The sequence below is a fragment of the Pelophylax lessonae genome (genome assembly GCF_965119305.1).
Source record: "Pelophylax lessonae genome assembly, chromosome: 10".
In the NCBI taxonomy this organism is placed as follows: Eukaryota; Metazoa; Chordata; class Amphibia; order Anura; family Ranidae; genus Pelophylax; species Pelophylax lessonae.
The window spans coordinates 110,885,808-110,906,463 of NC_138777.1; the positions used below are offsets into that span (position 1 = coordinate 110,885,808).

The following is a 20,656-nucleotide window of genomic DNA, read 5'->3' on the forward strand; positions in this document are numbered from 1 at the left end:
AACTTTTCACTGGACCTCATCCAACTTGGATTCTAACTCTGGGACCTTGATTTCCAAATAAAATGCAAAATTTTCCACAGTCCTTAATGTTTTGAGGAGCCTGCTGATGTTGGTCCACTGTTTTATCAAGTCCAAAGTCAGCGCAGCTCTACCAGGAAATTCTGGAGCACCCCTGTATATCACCATGGCTTCAATTTGTCCCTCATGCCCCAGTGAGGACTTAAACCAGGATAGAAATCCAGGTATTTGCTTTAGGACACTATTGCGTGTCTGAACATCTGCTTGGTTAACTAAACTATATCCCAAAAGAGACAATTCAAATTGATGCAACGTAGTTACATGCGATCAAAACATGTACTTTAGCACACATTACAGCAATGCACCTACAGTGCAGCATGCTTTACATTTGTCAAAATGCTGCAGGTGAGGATGTTCATGCCTTACCACTTAACGACCGCCCGCTGCAGTTTTGCTGCAGCAGGTCAGCTCTGTCCCACGAAACGACATACCTGTACGTCGCTTTGAGGGACTGCTACCAGAGGCGTGCGCACGCCACCAGAGACGCATGCCCATTCGCCACAGAGGAAGTCAATCAACGGGTCCGGCAGATCGCTGTTGTGTCAAATATGAACACAGGGATCCTGTGTTCCTCTTATTTAGGAACACAGGTCTCTGTTCATGCAGAAAACCCATCTCCCCACAGTTAGAAACCCCCTAGGGAGACATTTAACCCTTTCCCTGCCAGTGTCATTAGTACAGTAAGTGTGCTTATTTTTAGCAGTGATTACTGTATTAATGTCACTGGTCCCCCCAAAAGTGTCAAAAATGTCAGTTAGGGGTCCGATCTGTCCGCCACAATGTTGCAGTCCCGCAAAAAAAGAAAAATCGCTTATGGCTGCCATTACTGGTAAAGATAAATAAAAATGACAAATCTTTCCCCTAGTTTGTAGACGCAATAACTTTTGCGCAAAGAAATCATTATACACTTATTGGGATTTTTTTTTAACCAAAAATATGTGGCAGAATACAAATTAGCCTTACATGATGAAAAATAGATTTTTTTTTTTTTCTATTGGGTATGTGTTTATAGTTTTCCCCAGAATTGTCGCTCTTTTTGTTTATAGTGCAAAAAATAAAAAAGCTCTATTTGTGGGAAAAAAAGGACACCGATTTTATTTGGGTACAGCGTTGCAGGACCACACAATTGTCAGTTAAAGTAATGCAGTGCTGTATCGTAAAAAATGGCCTGGTCATTACGGGGGTAAAACCTTCTGGTCCAGAAGTGGTTAAAAAGGGCTGCTGTAATGCATGTGCGCCAACCAACAGATAGGTGCCATCATATTATGGAGAGCAGATATTGCTTTCTGCTGTCTATGACATTTTGCTGGGGTGGCTCATTCATTAAATGCAGACTATGATGTTGCTCCACAGTGCTCTTTATTCTTAACAAAACAAAGAGTTCTATAATTGGAAGAGACCTGGTCATGTAACTTTGACTGGTCACATGACCAGACTCTCCTTTATTTTTAACACTCTACCGAAGAAAGCACTGAGCGTTAGAATTGTGGCCCTTTTTTTGAAGCAGTGGGCGTAGTCCTATAGTGTGAATGTTGGCCCTAAATGAAAATTAACAGAAATATATGGGGAAAAATACAATGCTTACCTAAACTGTTTCTAAAGGCTCAACATTTTCTACCTTAATGCATTAAAGTAAAAAATGTTCCAGTGTTTGTTCGCAACCCACACCCCCCTTATACTTAACCGAGTCCCATCACTATCCAACATTGTGCAGAGCCATTGGTGCCCGCTGCTGTCAATCAAAGCCTGTGATCAGAGACTGGAGGGGGAGAGGGGAAAATGGGTCTGGGTTATGCTCTGTGTGTCAATACACATAGCAAGCAGCTTCCTATGACAGCGTACTGAGAAGACGAGGACAATAATGTGTTATAAATGTCCCCCACGCAATGTGTGAAAAACCCTAATAAAATCGTGAAGAGAAAATTAAAAAAAACAAATGTGCACGTGGGTAATGTAGAATCCACTAGGATGCTGCAGCATTAATGGTAGTTGCATTTTTTGGCTACATGCTTATTATTTTTTTTTTTTTTATTTATGGACCGTATGTAGTTTTTTTATTTTGAGTTCACATTTATATATTTGTATATTTTATATTTTTATTTTTTATTTATACATTTATTTTTTTATATTTGTATATTTTATATTTACATTGAAATATTTATATTTCACATTTATTATACTTAGGAGTTATTCATTTATCTATCTATCTATTGTAAGGGATTAGCTCGGTGGTAGGCGTGGATGACCCCTTGGGGGGGGTGCGTTTACACAGTAATGCCCCATACACACGTGCAGATTATCTGCAGACTTACCAAAACCATATAATATGAGGTCAAACCTAAACACTATCAATTTGTATGCAATCTGGCAGGCCCTTGCACTACATAGAAAAGGTAAGTCTGCAGACAAAAGTCTGCAGATAATCTGCACGTGTGTACGGGGCATAAGATAGCCGACAAGTGGTTGCAAACAACAGTTTGGTTTATTCATGCCATTTTCTTCACCAGACTGCATGCAGCAAAACAGCAAAATAAAATAAAACACCAAAATAAATCCTTGCCTCTGTGGGCGGCTACCTTCTCACACTGGAACCTACCTAAGAGTGTCTCCAACCTACTGTTGGGCAGACTTGGCTGATCATACAGCAGACACTATATAGTCCATTTATTTTCTCTTCTCACAGCACATGTTCATTGGACTCTTCACATTGAACATGTCCCTTTTCCTCTTCACATTGAACATGTCCCTTTTCCTCTTCACATTGAACACAGTTCATCTATTTCTTCCCACATAGAAATAGTTCAAGACCTCACCTTGAGTAGCCTTCGGTCTTACATAATTTCCCCTTCACACAGGAAATGTCCATTGGTTTCTTTTCACCTAGAAACGATCCAAGTCTTCACACTTGTTACCCTCCTCAGCTTCACATCGCTTCCGGAGGTCTTCTCCCATGCTCACACAGCTTGTAGGGGGCACACGTCTGTCTGTCCTCCTCTCCCAGCCCACACGGCGACAGGAGGCAGCAATCCATAGACTTCCTCTGGACAAATTATAGAGGCCTTAACTTCCTCATTCCGAACAGCTGAAGGCCTTTCAACTTCTTTACACCTTCCTGCTGCCTTTGGCAGCCGACACCCTATAGTAATTGAAATATAAAATACAGCGCTGAAAATGAAATCCTATGCATATATGGAAAAGTAAATACAATCGAAAATAACGATAAAATTCTGGAACAGTCCAATCCACCCATGCATCATGGCAAGTGAAGAGATCCGTCTAATAGGTGCTTGAAAAAAGTGAGAACCTCCACCACATGTATAGTGACCAATTGGCCTCTTACCGAATACAGGTGACCAATGCTCTCACAAAGGTCAACAACGCTTTTGCTCAAGGCAGGACGACCAGATTCCCAAAATGATGACAGAAGCTCCTAGATTTCTTGGATCTCCTTCCAAGGATAGGATCTATCATGCAGTGTCCCTCTCAAACATGGAATAGAGACAGGGAAAGACCATGGTGCAGTATGTTCCAAGTAAAAGCGTTTATTTAAAATAAAATGCACTCACCACACGTAAGAACATGAGGGACCTTAAGAATAAATTTCAATGATCGCTGGCGGGCGATGCATTCAAACCGGCTTGTGACGTCGACGCTAACAGCTCCGCCTACATGTTTCGCAGGCAACTGCGTCATCAGGGGGGGGAGGGAGCAGCGTAATAGACGTCTTATATAGGTCAATGGAAACCGGAAGTGCAAGCGGTCAATCGGCACGCCCTCCGAGGTCACACAGGAAGTGAAACCACGTATGGACCGCATTGCGACACCGGAAGGGGTTCTCAGACCTTAGAGCTAGAGGCTGATGAACCGGAAGTGTGCCTTCGTTCCGGAAACAAAACAAATGGTCATCTCCCGGAGAGATACATCCACCTACCCCGGGAAAGATCATTAGGCAATAACTCATTAAACATGAATAAAAAAGGGTATATGTCCACAAATGGGAAATATTACCAAAAGTATATCAAAAAAAAAAATTTAATTGTTGTAAACAGCCCCATAGACCATCCAAGGACCCATGGGAGCTAGTATGTAAAACCGGAAGTAGATCTCCAAACCCAAAACGGGGAAGAGATACAAGAATTAAAATCAAAAAGAGTCGAGGTCACAAGCCAGAAGAATTATCAATATAACAAACATATACAATGGTGATATAAAAATCCAAAAAGTATACAATAACTCAAAGCATACAAGTTAAAAGGATGTGTACAGTCTAACACAACTTGATATAAAATTCAGAACCAGAAAATGATTCTATACCAGCATGTTAATCCATAACAACATAGAACACAATGTCCAAGGTTAACTGTTATTAATGAATGAATTAAGATCCAGGTCTACATTCAAACCAGATGGCCTAAGGCATTTGAGGAGATAAATCCATCGGGTTTCTAACTGTGAGATGCCTCTACGTAGGTGGCCACCCCGCCAGTTAGATTGGAAAAGATCAATGACCATAAATGAGGTCCCTGTAGGGTCCCTCCCATGGTATTTGTCATAATGTTTGGATAGGTTGTGCTTCGGAAAACCCCTGCGAATATTGCCGATGTGCTCATTCATTCTCACCCGAAACTCCCTAATGGTACGCCCTACATAGTGTAGCCCACAGGGACAGGTGATTAGGTACACTACATTTTTAGTGCTGCATGTTGCAAAACATTTGATGTCATAGGTTAAACCCGTCGCATTGCACAAAAATTGAGTGTACTTCCGCTGTTTCAAATGATTAATTGAACAGACGGCACAACGTCTGCAAGGGTAAAACCCATCTCTGTCAAAAAAGAATTTAGGTCTAGTGGGAGGATCAATGATGTTCGGTGCTAGCCTTAACCTTAATGGGGGGGCACCCCTAAAGACAACCGGGGGCTGGTCTGGAATTAAAGAACCCAGAACCCTATCACTCTTCAAAATGCCCCAATGTTTGGTCAAAATTCTTTTCACCAAAAAATGGTGAGAAGAATAGGACGTAAAAAAGGAAAAACGAGGTGAAAACCTAGTAGTCTCCCCCACTGGCCCGTTAATAGGTAAAACCTCCCTCTCAGGGTACAAGATTAGATTCCTATCCATCTCTGCAGTGGCACGAATGGCGGAGTCAAGTTCATCTGATCCATAACCTCTGTCCAGGAATCGTTCTTTTAGTATCTTGGCCTCCTCAAGGAAGTCCTGCAACAAAGTACAGTTTCTCCTGAGTCTCCGAAACTGACTTTTAGGGACACCTTTTAGCCATGGTCTATGATGACAACTCTCTAGGCTGATGAACCCATTACGGTCCGTTTCTTTAAAAAACGTAGATGTGATTAGTTTATTGTCCTGGACCCGAATCCTCAAATCCAGAAAACTAATCTCCTCACTACTGATGTCATGTTTCAGGGCTATGCCACGATCATTGTTGTTCAGAGTGGAAAAAAAGGACTCTAGAGAGTCCCTATCTCCACCCCAAATCAACAATATATCGTCGATATAGCGCCCCCAATATAGAAGTTCAGGGATGTTCTGTCCATAAATGACTTCACCTTCCCACCTGGCCATGAAGAGGTTAGCCATTGAGGGGGCAAATTTCGCCCCCATGGCTACACCTCTGCACTGCACATAGTGGGTACCACCAAACCAGAAAAAATTATGCCCCATCGCATAATCCATAAGGTTAAGTATGAACTCCTGTTGTTTTCTAGGAAGAGACGCATCCTCCCGAAGAAAATATTGTACAGCCTCTCGTCCATGATGGTGAGAGATAATCGTGTAGAGAGAATTCACATCCGCTGTTGCCAGCAGAAGGCCCTCTCTCCACTCAAAAGAATCCAGAGATCTAACCACCTGGGTGGTATCCCTGATGTATGATGGCATAGTGGTAACAATGGGTTGGAGATAATGATCTATATAGCGCCCTACTTTAGATGTGATAGAGTTTATGCCACTAATGATAGGTCTTCCTGGGGGGTGGAGAGGGTCCTTGTGGACTTTGGGCAAATAGTACATGATGGGTATACGAGGTGCCACAGGAATCAAGAACTCCTTCTCCTTTTTATTCAAAATTTGTTGCTTATAACCCTCCTCCACCAGTGAGACCAAATCCTTCTTATAAGAAGCAGTGGGATTCTTGGGCAAAGGGCGATAGGTGTCCTGATCGGACAATATCCTGTGCATTTCTGCACAGTAGTCCACCTTATTCAAGATCACTACCCCTCCGCCCTTATCCGCCGGGCGTACCACAATGTCATTACGTTTTTTAAGGGAATCCATACCCACTTTAAATTTGGGATCCATGTACACCCTCTTGCAATTCACCTTTTCTAAATCCGCCAGTACCACATCCCTGAACACATTCAGAGTGGGTGGAAGATTCACTGGCGGATTGAGAAGTGATGCATTGGCTAGAGATGAATGTCTAAAGCCATCTGAATTAGGGATGGTACTTCTAATAGGGTTGGAAGTTAAGTATCTCTGGACATGCAACTTCCTGACGTATTTATGTACATCTATAAATACATTAAACTTGTTCAGGCTGCGAGGAGGTACAAACTTCATACCCGCGCCAAGAACAAGCTTCTCCTCCTCACTCAATGTTGAATTACTCAGATTGAAAAGACCTTGGTCCCTTAGGCCCGCCTTGTTCTTTTTTGCTCCTGTCCTGTGGCACCTCGTATACCCATCATGTACTATTTGCCCAAAGTCCACAAGGACCCTCTCCACCCCCCAGGAAGACCTATCATTAGTGGCATAAACTCTATCACATCTAAAGTAGGGCGCTATATAGATCATTATCTCCAACCCATTGTCACCACTATGCCATCATACATCAGGGATACCACCCAGGTGGTTAGATCTCTGGATTCTTTTGAGTGGAGAGAGGGCCTTCTGCTGGCAACAGCGGATGTGAATTCTCTCTACACGATTATCTCTCACCATCATGGACGAGAGGCTGTACAATATTTTCTTCGGGAGGATGCGTCTCTTCCTAGAAAACAACAGGAGTTCATACTTAACCTTATGGATTATGCGATGGGGCATAATTTTTTCTGGTTTGGTGGTACCCACTATGTGCAGTGCAGAGGTGTAGCCATGGGGGCGAAATTTGCCCCCTCAATGGCTAACCTCTTCATGGCCAGGTGGGAAGGTGAAGTCATTTATGGACAGAACATCCCTGAACTTCTATATTGGGGGCGCTATATCGACGATATATTGTTGATTTGGGGTGGAGATAGGGACTCTCTAGAGTCCTTTTTTTCCACTCTGAACAACAATGATCGCGGCATAGCCCTGAAACATGACATCAGTAGTGAGGAGATTAGTTTTCTGGATTTGAGGATTCGGGTCCAGGACAATAAACTAATCACATCTACGTTTTTTAAAGAAACGGACCGTAATGGGTTCATCAGCCTAGAGAGTTGTCATCATAGACCATGGCTAAAAGGTGTCCCTAAAAGTCAGTTTCGGAGACTCAGGAGAAACTGTACTTTGTTGCAGGACTTCCTTGAAGAGGCCAAGATACTAAAAGAACGATTCCTGGACAGAGGTTATGGATCAGATGAACTTGACTCCGCCATTCGTGCCACTGCAGAGATGGATAGGAATCTAATCTTGTACCCTGAGAGGGAGGTTTTACCTATTAACGGGCCAGTGGGGGAGACTACTAGGTTTTCACCTCGTTTTTCCTTTTTTACGTCCTATTCTTCTCACCATTTTTTGGTGAAAAGAATTTTGACCAAACATTGGGGCATTTTGAAGAGTGATAGGGTTCTGGGTTCTTTAATTCCAGACCAGCCCCCGGTTGTCTTTAGGGGTGCCCCCCCATTAAGGTTAAGGCTAGCACCGAACATCATTGATCCTCCCACTAGACCTAAATTCTTTTTTGACAGAGATGGGTTTTACCCTTGCAGACGTTGTGCCGTCTGTTCAATTAATCATTTGAAACAGCGGAAGTACACTCAATTTTTGTGCAATGCGACGGGTTTAACCTATGACATCAAATGTTTTGCAACATGCAGCACTAAAAATGTAGTGTACCTAATCACCTGTCCCTGTGGGCTACACTATGTAGGGCGTACCATTAGGGAGTTTCGGGTGAGAATGAATGAGCACATCGGCAATATTCGCAGGGGTTTTCCGAAGCACAACCTATCCAAACATTATGACAAATACCATGGGAGGGACCCTACAGGGACCTCATTTATGGTCATTGATCTTTTCCAATCTAACTGGCGGGGTGGCCACCTACGTAGAGGCATCTCACAGTTAGAAACCCGATGGATTTATCTCCTCAAATGCCTTAGGCCATCTGGTTTGAATGTAGACCTGGATCTTAATTCATTCATTAATAACAGTTAACCTTGGACATTGTGTTCTATGTTGTTATGGATTAACATGCTGGTATAGAATCATTTTCTGGTTCTGAATTTTATATCAAGTTGTGTTAGACTGTACACATCCTTTTAACTTGTATGCTTTGAGTTATTGTATACTTTTTGGATTTTTATATCACCATTGTATATGTTTGTTATATTGATAATTCTTCTGGCTTGTGACCTCGACTCTTTTTGATTTTAATTCTTGTATCTCTTCCCCGTTTTGGGTTTGGAGATCTACTTCCGGTTTTACATACTAGCTCCCATGGGTCCTTGGATGGTCTATGGGGCTGTTTACAACAATTAAATTTTTTTTTTTGATATACTTTTGGTAATATTTCCCATTTGTGGACATATACCCTTTTTTATTCATGTTTAATGAGTTATTGCCTAATGATCTTTCCCGGGGTAGGTGGATGTATCTCTCCGGGAGATGACCATTTGTTTTGTTTCCGGAACGAAGGCACACTTCCGGTTCATCAGCCTCTAGCTCTAAGGTCTGAGAACCCCTTCCGGTGTCGCAATGCGGTCCATACGTGGTTTCACTTCCTGTGTGACCTCGGAGGGCGTGCCGATTGACCGCTTGCACTTCCGGTTTCCATTGACCTATATAAGACGTCTATTACGCTGCTCCCTCCCCCCCCTGATGACGCAGTTGCCTGCGAAACATGTAGGCGGAGCTGTTAGCGTCGACGTCACAAGCCGGTTTGAATGCATCGCCCGCCAGCGATCATTGAAATTTATTCTTAAGGTCCCTCATGTTCTTACGTGTGGTGAGTGCATTTTATTTTAAATAAACGCTTTTACTTGGAACATACTGCACCATGGTCTTTCCCTGTCTCTATTCCATGTTTGAGAGGGACACTGCATGATAGATCCTATCCTTGGAAGGAGATCCAAGAAATCTAGGAGCTTCTGTCATCATTTTGGGAATCTGGTCGTCCTGCCTTGAGCAAAAGCGTTGTTGACCTTTGTGAGAGCATTGGTCACCTGTATTCGGTAAGAGGCCAATTGGTCACTATACATGTGGTGGAGGTTCTCACTTTTTTCAAGCACCTATTAGACGGATCTCTTCACTTGCCATGATGCATGGGTGGATTGGACTGTTCCAGAATTTTATCGTTATTTTCGATTGTATTTACTTTTCCATATATGCATAGGATTTCATTTTCAGCGCTGTATTTTATATTTCATTTTCTGATCACACCATGGTTTATGACAGCTGCTTACACTGGTAGCGCGGATATTCAGTTTGTTTGTACCCTATAGTAATTGGTGAACTTTCCAAACCAGGTGGGAATGTGTCTCCTCTCTGTGACTACATCCCCAGATTTACCTGACTTCCTGTCACACTATCTATCTATCTATCTATCTATCTATCTATATATATATATATATATATATATATATATATATAGGCTCCTGAGCGCAGAAAAAACATTTTTACATATCTTTATAGATTGATGAGTTTTTTTTTGTTTTTTTTTTAACATCGTATATGAATTTATGCACAGGTTGACTTATGAATATTGAATGACATGGCACAATAGCTCTTTATTTCACAATACTGAGAGCAGCAGTATACATCAGATGGGGATTGCCAGGGAAGGCAAATCTGTGGCAGGTTTCCAGAGTCGCCTCTCTAAAACATTTGTCATTGACCTTTGAAGGACAAACTTGCTAGGACGTCAATCGGTTTTGCAGACTGGTTTCTGGTTATCTACCCAATACAGCAGCTGCTACTGAACTCCTTCTGGATCTGCTAGTTGCCTGTGATGTGGTCTTCAATACTTTGCATATTATTTTAGCTGCCCTTCTCTCTGGGCCTACTGATCATTTTGACTTAAAGTGGTTGTAAAGGCTCAAGGTTTTTAGCTTCATCCATTCTATGCATAGAAGTAAAAAACCTTTTGTGTTTAGCAGCGCCCCCAGCCCCCCTAAAACATACATAAGCCCCATCCCAGTCCAGCAATGTGTCTCAGCTCTCCTGGGTCTCTCCCTCCTCATTGGCTGAGACAACAGCGATAGCCATAGGCCCTCCGTTACTGTCAATCACAGCCAGCAGCCAGAGAGCCAATGAGGAGAGTGAGGGTGAGGAGTCAAGCCGAGTTCTGTGTGTGAATGAACACACAGCAGTGGCTCAGGAACAAATCAGCTTAGGTGCCCCCAGAGCAAGCTGCTTGCTGTGAAGGCACTAGGTAAAAGGGGAGGGTCAGGAGAGGCTGAGAAGAGGATTGGGGTTGCTCTGTGCAAAATCATTGCACAGAGCAGGTAAATAAAAAAAAATATAAAAATTATATATATATCATACATATTACAGCTTTAAGCCTACATTAAAATGATGTCATCAGTTTTTAAAAAAGGATCTTTACCTTTGAAGCTGCTACTATTATGGGCTTCCCCTTGCCATTGGATGTGCAGCCTCAGAGACCTCACAAACAAGCCCTAGACTAGAAGAATTTAGCATGTAGTTTGCACTCTCCCATTCTTGCAGCAGCTGAGCTCAGTGCTCTGCAAGTGAGAGTAGACTGCACATGCATGGTTAGGCAAGCCATGTTCGTTTGCGAGGTGCTATAACAATGCATCCAACAGCTGGATGGAGAGGGGAGCCCCTAGAAGTAGCAGTTCAAAAGTAAGGATCATTTAAAAAAAATAAAAAATAAATTGTCAGCATTTTTTTTGCAGATTTAAAGCCAAGCTCCACCCAGAAGAGGAAGCTCAGCTTGTCTGCCTCCTCCCCTTCCGCTGCCACTTTTCATTTCGCACCTTTTTTGGGGGGGGGGGGCGAGCAGGCACCTGGCTTTGATTTCTGGATGAGTTTGGTCCCCTTCTCCTTCCCCCGGCCCATTTACAGAGCGCAGCAGGAATTGCACATGCACAATAGGAAACTGGCTAGGAGGCCGCAAGGCTTCACTGCCGGTTTCCCTTAGCTGAGATGGCGGCGCCAGCACCCGAGAACCAATTCAAGAATCAGCTTAGGTGAGGACATCGCTGGATGCCTGGACAGGTATGTGCCCTAATAGTAAAAGTCAGCAGCTACAGTATTTGTAGCTGCTGACTTTTCATTTTTGGAGGGGGGGGGGTGGAACCCCACATTAAAGCTGTAATGCATATAAAGTCCTTTTTAAAATGTCATTAAAAGGTGAACCAACCCTTCATCAAATGCACAATCTGGCTGGCCTACCTTTGTGACTGGTTTACATTAAAGAAGATCTACACAAAGCAGCGGTTTGTGGCTTTCACTATAATGTTCAAGATAAAATGATCTCCACTGATTCAATAGCCTGTTTTAAAAAGTCTGGCTCTTCTGTTGCACTTCCACTGCCCAGTATTCTTCTGGTTCCCGACTGTCATTCTAAAGTGTGTAAAGTTAAAGTGGAGTTCCAGCCACCTTCAAAAAATAAAAGTCAGCAGCTACAAAAAGTGTAGCTGCTGACTTCTAAAAAACAGTCACTCACCTGTCCCACAATCCAGCGGTGCACTCAGCCCAGCCGTCTTCATCCTCTGTCATCTCTCGGCAGCGCCAGCATCTTCGCTATGGGCACTCAAGTTGTGGCAGCTTGCGGCTTCACAGCTGGGTGTCCACTGCACATGGGCAAGTCATGCAGAGCATTGTGAATGGTGGATGCAGCCTTATGGAACCTGTCAGTGTCCCAGAAGACTGTAAGGGAGAGGGAGGAAGGAGAACTTCCGAGCGGTTCTTGGCAACGGAATAGAAGGTACCCTGTCAAAATCGGGTACCTGCTCCTGCTCCTCAAAAATGCCAATTGTGCAAGAGGAGCGCGGGAAGAGTCCTTGAAACGGATCTTCCCCTTTTGGGTGGAGTTCCGCTTTAAAGCGGTTGTAAACCCTATAAAAAAATAAAATAAAAAAAAAAAACCTGCAAGACAAAGGCATAATGAGCTAGTATGCATCGCATACTAGCCCATTATGTTTAACTTACCTTAAAACGAAGCCCCGACACGGACCCCCGGACATCGATGCGGGCGCTGCCATGATCCCTCGTCGTCTCTTCCGGGTTCGGCGGCTCTGGCGCGCTGATTGGCCGGAAGAGACGGCTCCAGCGCACTGATTGGCCGGAGCCGCGATGACGTCACTCCCGCGCATGCGCGCGGGAGTGATTTTTCCGGCAAGCTCCTGGCAAGTTAATTGAAGGTCCCCCCGGACCTTCAGAGCACATGCGCCGCTCGCGCGAGCGGCTGCATGCACTGTAAATATCTCCTAAACCGTGCCGGTTTAGGAGATATTATTTGTACCTACAGGTAAGCCTTATTATAGGCTTACCTGTAGGTAAAAGTGTCAAAAAGCGGGATACAACCGCTTTAAGAAGTGAGTGCCATAAAAGTCTATTGGGATACCTGCCTTCCCAGAAAGCTGCAGAGTGGAGCTCTGGACCCAATAAATAAAATAAACTGTGAAAAGCTTAAACTATAAAGCACATTACTACTTCAGCCTTAGCATACTTTATATCTCCCACATCAAGAGGAAAAAAAAACAAAAACAGATCTGTCTCATTAAATTCTAAACAAAAATTTTTGATCAAGATTTGGCCTTTTAGCCACCAATGACTGTGAGATCCAAGGACCTCCTCTTTTGAAGCTGCAAACCCAGCAATAAATGAAAGATATAGAAAATGATCTAACAAGCCTGCAAGCACAATGCAGTTACAAACCTCTCTTAAAAGCGCCACCAACGGGGTCACGATATCTCTGGTCACCATGTCATCACATACTTCAAAACCTCCGCATGTGCTCAAGTTCCTTTCAAAGAAAGAAAATGCAGAGTTACATCTTTCTGCAGCAAACTAAAGTGGTATTAAACCCAAAACATACCATATTGCAGGTTATCAATCATATCGGGTGGCTACATTGGTTTATTTTGTTTGCCTTTTTACCCTGTTTTACCTGGTGATCTAGTCAGTAAATTCCTGTACACTCTGGATGAAGAAGCACAGGGGCACCTTTGGACAACAGCAATGTCAGTCTGAGTGGAGGTGAATGTTAGATTTACTAGCAGATTTAAGTACACTAACACATTGAAGCCAAACACTAGCTAATATTTTATAACCAGTTATAGCAATCCCTTTGGGATAAAGACTTTACATACATATATAAAAGCTGATCATTTTAGGCACCCTTGGTTTGTCTCATCCAAGTAACAGCAAGAAAGGTTGTTGAAAAGCAACAGACTGGCTGGCCAGATCAACAGATTAAAATAGAAGGAAGCCTAAAAAATAAAAATAAGAATTGGTAAGCTGCAATATAATAAATATTTGCTTTTGTTGCTTTTGGGTTTAATGCTGCTTTAAATTTCAAATTTTGACCAACCTCCGTTCTAAGTAAAGTCTAGCAAGCCATTCTTACCGTAGGGCACCAGCTGCTGTTTCACGCACAGCCATACACCTATCAAGTAGCAACGGTCCAAGACATCTAACAGCATCTTTCTGTAGAAAGGAAGGGATGACTTGTTTTTGCTGGACAAGTTTGGAGATGTTGGCACATGCAAATTCTCTGACTTCAGGACAGGGGCTCTGCAACTGAAAGAAAAAAAACAGGCAAATCAGAACTTCCTGCAGACTGAAAAATGGCAATAAATTCAAAGTCAGAAAATGTGACTTTGAAGTGTAAGTTCACCCTTTTAGAAAAAAAAAAAAAAATTAAAAAAAAAAAAAAAAAGAGGTGAACACCCCCCATCCATCCCTGCACTCCAATCCAAACACCTCCCCCACCCCCCCCCACCCCCCAAGGTCACCACTACGTACTTCCATGGGTGATGAGCTGTCAGTGCCCATGCAGCCAGTTTGATGACCGGGGATCTGAATCCCCACTCCCCCCCCCCCCCTCTTTTCTTCAGAAATTCTGGGACAGATCAGAGCAATTCTCAGAGGTCAATGTGGGTAGAGAAAACGGCTCTGATCTGTTCCCAAAGTCCTGCAGAAAGAAGAAGAGAGAGAACGACAGATTTAAAATCCCTGGACCGCTACACTGGCTGCATGGGCACTGACTGCGCCTCACCCACAGAGGGTGTAGGGTGTTCGTTCACCTTATTTTTTCTGAAAAGATGAACAAAATCTTTAATCACTTTCAGACCACCTGCCCACATTTTACTGTGAGCGGAAGGATCCTACAGCTGGCAGTGTCTTTTAAAGAGGAGCTCCAGGCACCTATATAAAAAAATAAAAGAAAGCAGCTACAAAAAGTGTAGCTGCTGACTTATAAAAAAACAGCCACTCACCTGTCCCACGGTCCAGCGGTGAGCTCACCGCAGCCATCTTCCCTCGGTGGCGCCGGCATCTTCACTATGGGCACCCGGCTGTGACAGCTTGCAGCTTCGCAGCCGGGCAACCACTGCTCATGCATGAGTCACGTGGCGCATCCTGTATTGGTGGATGCAGTCTTCTGGGACCTGTCAGTGTCCCAGAAGACTACAGGGGGGAGGGAGGAAGAAGAACTTCCGCTCCCAGCGCGGCGCTGGGAACGGAAGCGGGAGCAGGTACCTGCCCAAGCTCCTCAAATGTGCCAATTGTGTAAGAGGAGCAGGAAACGAGTCCTTTAACCACTTCAGCCCCGGAAGATTTGGCTGCTCAAAGACCAGGCCCTATTTTGCAATTCGGCACTGCGTGATTTTAACGGACAATTGCGCGGTCGTGCGATGCTCTACCCAAATGAAATGGACTTCCTTTTTCCCACAAACAGAGCTTTCTTTTGGTGGTATTTGATCACCTGTGCGATTTTTATTTTTTGTGCTATAAACAAAAAAAGAGCGACAATTTTGAAAAAATAATATTTTTCACATTTTATTATGAAATTCTCAAAAAAAGAAAAGAAAAAAAAAATGTAAAAATCTAAATTTTTTAACATTTTAGGCCAATTTTTTCTGCTACATATTTTTGGTAAAAAAAAAAAAAATCGCAATAAGCATATTTTGATTGGTTTGCGCAAAAGTTATTGTGTTAACTAACTACGGGAAAGATTTATGTCATTTTTATTGTTTTTTTTTTTTTTAACTAGTAATGGCAGCGATCTGCGATTTTTTTTGCGGGACTGCGACAATGCGGCAGACAGATCGGACCCCTGACTGACATTTTTGACACTTTTGGGAGTACCAGGGACATAACTGCAGTAATCTAGTGCTATAAAATGACACTGGCAGGGAAGGGGTTTACTTTATTTTTTAACAGTGGGTTAAATGTATCCCTAGGGGCGTGATTCTAACTGTGGGGGGGGGGGGGGGAGTGGCTTGTGATGCAACCACAGAGACATACGATCCTACATAGCAGGACCGCACAACCTCTGTACTTACATCAGGGAGAATGACAGATGGCTGTGTTTACATCAGCCGTCCATCCTTCTCCCTCTCCTGCAGGAGATCACGAGTGGCCGGTGGACATCGGAGCCACCGGTCACATGCGTGGGGATGTCCGTGAACGAGTGGGGGCTGGGGACCTACAGGCTCCTGGCCGAGCGACGTAGTACTACGTCGGTTTGCCCAGGAGCAGCTGACTGCCGCAATAAAGTCGTGCGGCGGTCGGCAAGTGGTTAAGCAGAAATTCCCCTTTTGGGTGGAGTTTCACTTTAAGTTCTAAAAGCGCATCCCCCTCCCCCCCCCCTCCCACCTGACTTTGTGATTGGACACAGCAGGATTTCGTCAACAGGTTTCAGCCAATGATTCATGGCCGAGACCTGCTGATGCACTGTGTCCAATCACAGCCCAGAGCCCTGTGTTGACATACACAAAGGGCTCTGTACAGAGGGAACAATCTGTGTGTTTCTTCTCCCGGTTTTGAACAAACAGATATTTAATAAAAAGCAGCACATATTACACACATTAACACTTGTTAGACACACACCTAACCCCTTGATTACACCGAGATGTTAACCCCCTTACCAGTCAGTGGCATTAGTACAGTGACAGTGTAGAGCAGGCATTACTAAATGGCGGACCGCGGTCCAGATCCAGTTAATGTCTCATCCGGACCCCTGCGGTCCCACCCTTTAGAGTCATTCTGCCCACAGCCATCACCACTGCCAGTCTCACAGAGCCAACAGCTGGAGGCAGGAAAGCTATAGACAGAGGGCGGGGGCTATCCAAGTTAACAAGCAGGTGATTGGTTGCGAGGATACAGGGCGGTCATTGCACAAAAATGCGATTCGGACCTCTGCTGGAAGAATATTTTACTGACTGGACCTTTGTAAATTTTAATTCAATACCCCTGGTGTAGAGTATAATCACTAATTATTTTTATTAGTGTCACTGGTGATGTCAGGGTCAGTTAGTGTACCTCCCAGCAGCTTCCGTTAGTGTCAGATCACTTGCTGCACTATCATAGTTCCACTATAAGTCGCTAATCACCGCCATTAATAGTTTTTTTTTTTTTTAGCCAAAGAATTCTGCCTCGCTCTCTCTGCTCATGCGCAGATCATCAGAGGTATTATCCCACGAGATGCACTAGATTACCTCACCCTCACTCTCCTGATTGGCCAACTGAGTTTGATTCAAAGCAGCGGGAGCCAATGGCACCGCTGCTGTATTGCAGCCAATCAGGAGAGAGAGTCCCGGGTGGCTAAAGCACTCGTGGACACCGCTGGATAGAGAGGGGGCTCAGGTAAGTATTAACGGGGCTGCTGCACACAAAAGGCTTTTCATCTTAAAGCAAAGAATGCATTAGGACGAAAAATATTCTGACTTTACAAAGTAGCGCAGTGCTAAATAGCAAGAAATGGCCTGGTAATGAAGGGGGTAAAATCTTCTGGAGGTCAAGTGGTTAAACAAAGTATAAGTTCAGTATCTCCAGTGTTGGGCCCTTCAGTCAAAGAGTAATATGTTTCTAAAGCCCTAAAGCCTGCCTGTCCCATAAACATTCCTAAATCCAGTGAGGCCGCCCATCATATTGATGGACCAATAGGAGAGAGAGAAAGTGAGTGTGCAGTACTTTATTTTGACAGGTACCCACTCCCACTTGAATCACCTAAGCAATCTTCTAGCGATTATTGGGCAGAACAATCACCTTACAACTGTCTATTCGGTTTTATCATCAGCACTGGGTAAATAAAGGGCCACTGATCGTCTGTTTTGTTTTTTTGGTGGTGCGATTTGGAGTGGCCCTATTGAATGGGCCTCCCTCTGCTCCAAAAAAGCTCATGGACCAAGCTTTGACACACAGCCAGGAGTGTTTGGCAGTGCGATTTCTTACAGCTATTTTAGCACATTTTGTTGCTTGACAATCGCGGTAAAAATCACACTGCGTTTGGGGTGCCATTAAGAAATAATGGTATCGCACACACGCCCCGCAAACCGAATCACGTGATTCCAGTATGCTCAATGGCGAACGGAGCAGCGATTGCCGAGCTACAAAAACATGCTAAAATCGCAGCACAAATCGCACCGCCAAAGGCTCCTGACGCCGTGGCAACATTTTCGATGCTATTTTAGGCGCTCGACAGTCGTGGCAAAATTGCCCCGCGTTTGGGGCGTAATTAAGAAGTAATGGCATCGCAAATGCCCCCTATTTTTTGCCACTATTCTGAAATCGCGGGCAGAATCTCACGATTCCAGTGCACTTAGGTGTGAACGGAGCAGCAATTGTTGAGCAAAATAATGTTTAAATTCACAGCAAATAATAATAAAAAATAAATAAAATACCACACGCTCCAGGCACTGTGCCAAAATGTAGTGCATGAGCTGCTTTGGAGCTTTTTTTGGAGTGAAGGGAGGCCCATTCAAATGAATAATGGCGCTCCAAAAATGTGCCACAAGAACACACAAAAAACCTATGGCTGAATTTGCATTGCATGCGCACCAATCTCACGCAGGACCCTTTTATTGGTCTGAACCAGGATCGGATTGCATGGCTGTTCACATCCATGTGATCGGATTCCTGTCCGAATTGACAATTCACACTGCGATATGCAAACTAATCAGGGGGTGTCATAACTTTGTATTGACATTCCCAGCAGTTCCCATGTGGCAGTGTGAACTGCCTGCGAGTCGGATGCGACGCGGGAACACGCAGTGGATTTGCAGGGCTCCCACATCGCACCAATGTGAACCGACCCTTACCACCATTAATGAAAGTGAAAGTAAACTTAAAATTTTGAGTTGTCTCCAAAACAGAGGGGACATTTTCCAATGGGGACACTAGCTCTGGTGACAGGCAGGGATTCCCTCTTGGAAGAGATTTCCTCTTACTTCCTGTTTTAAGGATGGACAGGAAGTGATGGAAAACCTCTGCAGACACAAAAAAAAAAAACCTACTTACTCTATCCAAAATAAAAACGTTTTGCCCTCAGTTATACTTCCAATATAATGTACATTTCTAGGATCAGTAGATTTCTACTGCACTGAGATATAACAATCAGCTTCCAATCCAGAGTGAAGGGGCTGACCCTGAACGCAAAGCTCCGACTCCGCCCATTTCCCGAGATCCGCCCATTTTTTTCCCTTTAAATCAAGCTTTATTTGCTCTTCTGCGATTACAGAGCGATGACATGTGTAATTGTTCCAGGTCGTTTATGTAGCGATCTGCACGTCATCCACATGTATGTGATCCTGACTCGTATAGACATAGCACCCCCCCCCTCCCGGACAATGGTCCCTTCCGATCACACACACATGGACTCAGTAGAGCGCGGACATGACACCCAGGCAGACGATGTGTACGGATCACTCACTTTGTGTAGAAGATCCTCAGCGTGCAGGGACTCCCCCTCCGCCGGATCCTCGGGGCCTTCTGCTTGTTTCACAGCGGGGGTAGGAGCATAACCCGCCGCCTTAAATCTCCGAGCCCGGCTCTTCCCCATGATTATTACTAAGAAAGGGGCGTCACCCACAACTCCATTCAACGTACAACGTCATGGCACACTGCCGCTTTTTTTTTTTTCCCTAAAGAACTTTATCAACAATTGTAAAACGTGTCACATCTACAGATGGAGGGGATCAGGGAAGCGATAGATGTAGAATACGAATGCTGAAACGTTGTAATGTACAGATACACTGTATGACCAAAATATGTTAACAATTCTGTTAACTGTTGAGATTGGGTGCACAAAGCCACGTCCATATAGATATGGTCAGATCTTGGGACAGGGAGGGTCCAATAGTAGCTTATACAGCAATAAACTGTCGTTATTGCCAGTATATTGTCATGATTGCCCATCGTGCTCAGGGAAAAGAGAACAAAGAGTGTAACGACTTCTGCTCACACCCTACAAGTTTCGTCAGATATGACATCATCGGGGACTCAGAAGAGCCCCAGATGACGTCATATCTGACAAAACATGTAGGGCGTGACCAGAAGTTGTGACGTCACCACGCATGTGCGCAAGTGGAACAGCATTCTGGGTATTGTAGTTGCCCTGTTGCCGCTCTTTCTTGTCTTTTCCCAAAACTATGAATTTACCATACTTGTGGAATCCTTCTGGAAGCTAAAAATCCCTGTAATAGACACCATTGCTCCCCCGATCTCCATTAGCCACCGGCATAGCTCCCAACTGTCCCTGATTTCGAGGGACTGTCTCTGATTTGGAACAAAGTCTCTCTTTCCTTATTTGTCCCTCATTTTGGTCTGACCTATATAGTTGTATATAAAATGCACTTTTTTTATCTTTCTAAAAGTGTTTCCCAGTGCTAAACCTTTCATCTAATTTCTTAATTGCTGCATTTGTAAATTTCAAATGCCAGTATAAAGGAATAGAAGTGGGGGAAAAAGCATTTTTGGGTTTAACTAATCTTTTTTTAAATAATACTTCTTTAAGTGGGCGTGGCAGGGGGTGTGTCCTATGCCTACATACTTTTGCTAATAGGTGTCCCTCATTCCTATCTCGAAAAGTTGGGAGGTATGGCCTCCGGGTCCTGTGCCGAATAACTGCCCTGCTGCATTCTGAACACAGGAGGTCAGCTGCTGGGCATAGGCACCATTTAGAGAATGTTTTGCCTTTTCACAATGAATGCAATGTGTTCTCTGATTGGACGAGGTAGAGAAACTAGGGTGTAGGTAACGTGGCACTCTCCACCTGGAAAAATCAGAGAATGCTTTGCATTGATTTCAAAGATGTAAAGCATTCTCTGAATGGTGGCTGTGCCCAGCAGCCAACCTCCTGTGTTCACAATGCAGCAGGACAACTGCTTGGCATAGGACCCGGAAGCTAGGGGAGATTGCTGGAGTAGTGTGGTCTACCATAGTG

At 44.0% G+C, this 20,656-nt stretch overlaps 1 protein-coding gene across 1 annotated transcript in view; it reads right to left on the bottom strand.

The window, feature by feature from the left end:
• The window catches only part of HEATR3 (HEAT repeat containing 3), a 155,169-nt gene extending 135,869 nt beyond the window's left edge, over positions 1–19,300 (bottom strand). The window contains exons 1-3 of the mRNA XM_082271172.1: positions 19,145–19,300; positions 13,838–14,010; positions 13,147–13,234 (exon numbers count right to left, since the gene is read on the bottom strand). Of these exons, the coding sequence (XP_082127298.1) occupies positions 13,147–13,234; positions 13,838–14,010; positions 19,145–19,273 (390 nt within the window). The 5' untranslated portion in view covers positions 19,274–19,300. The remainder of the gene's footprint in view (positions 1–13,146; positions 13,235–13,837; positions 14,011–19,144) is intronic.
• Between the last annotated feature and the right edge of the window lie 1,356 nt (positions 19,301–20,656).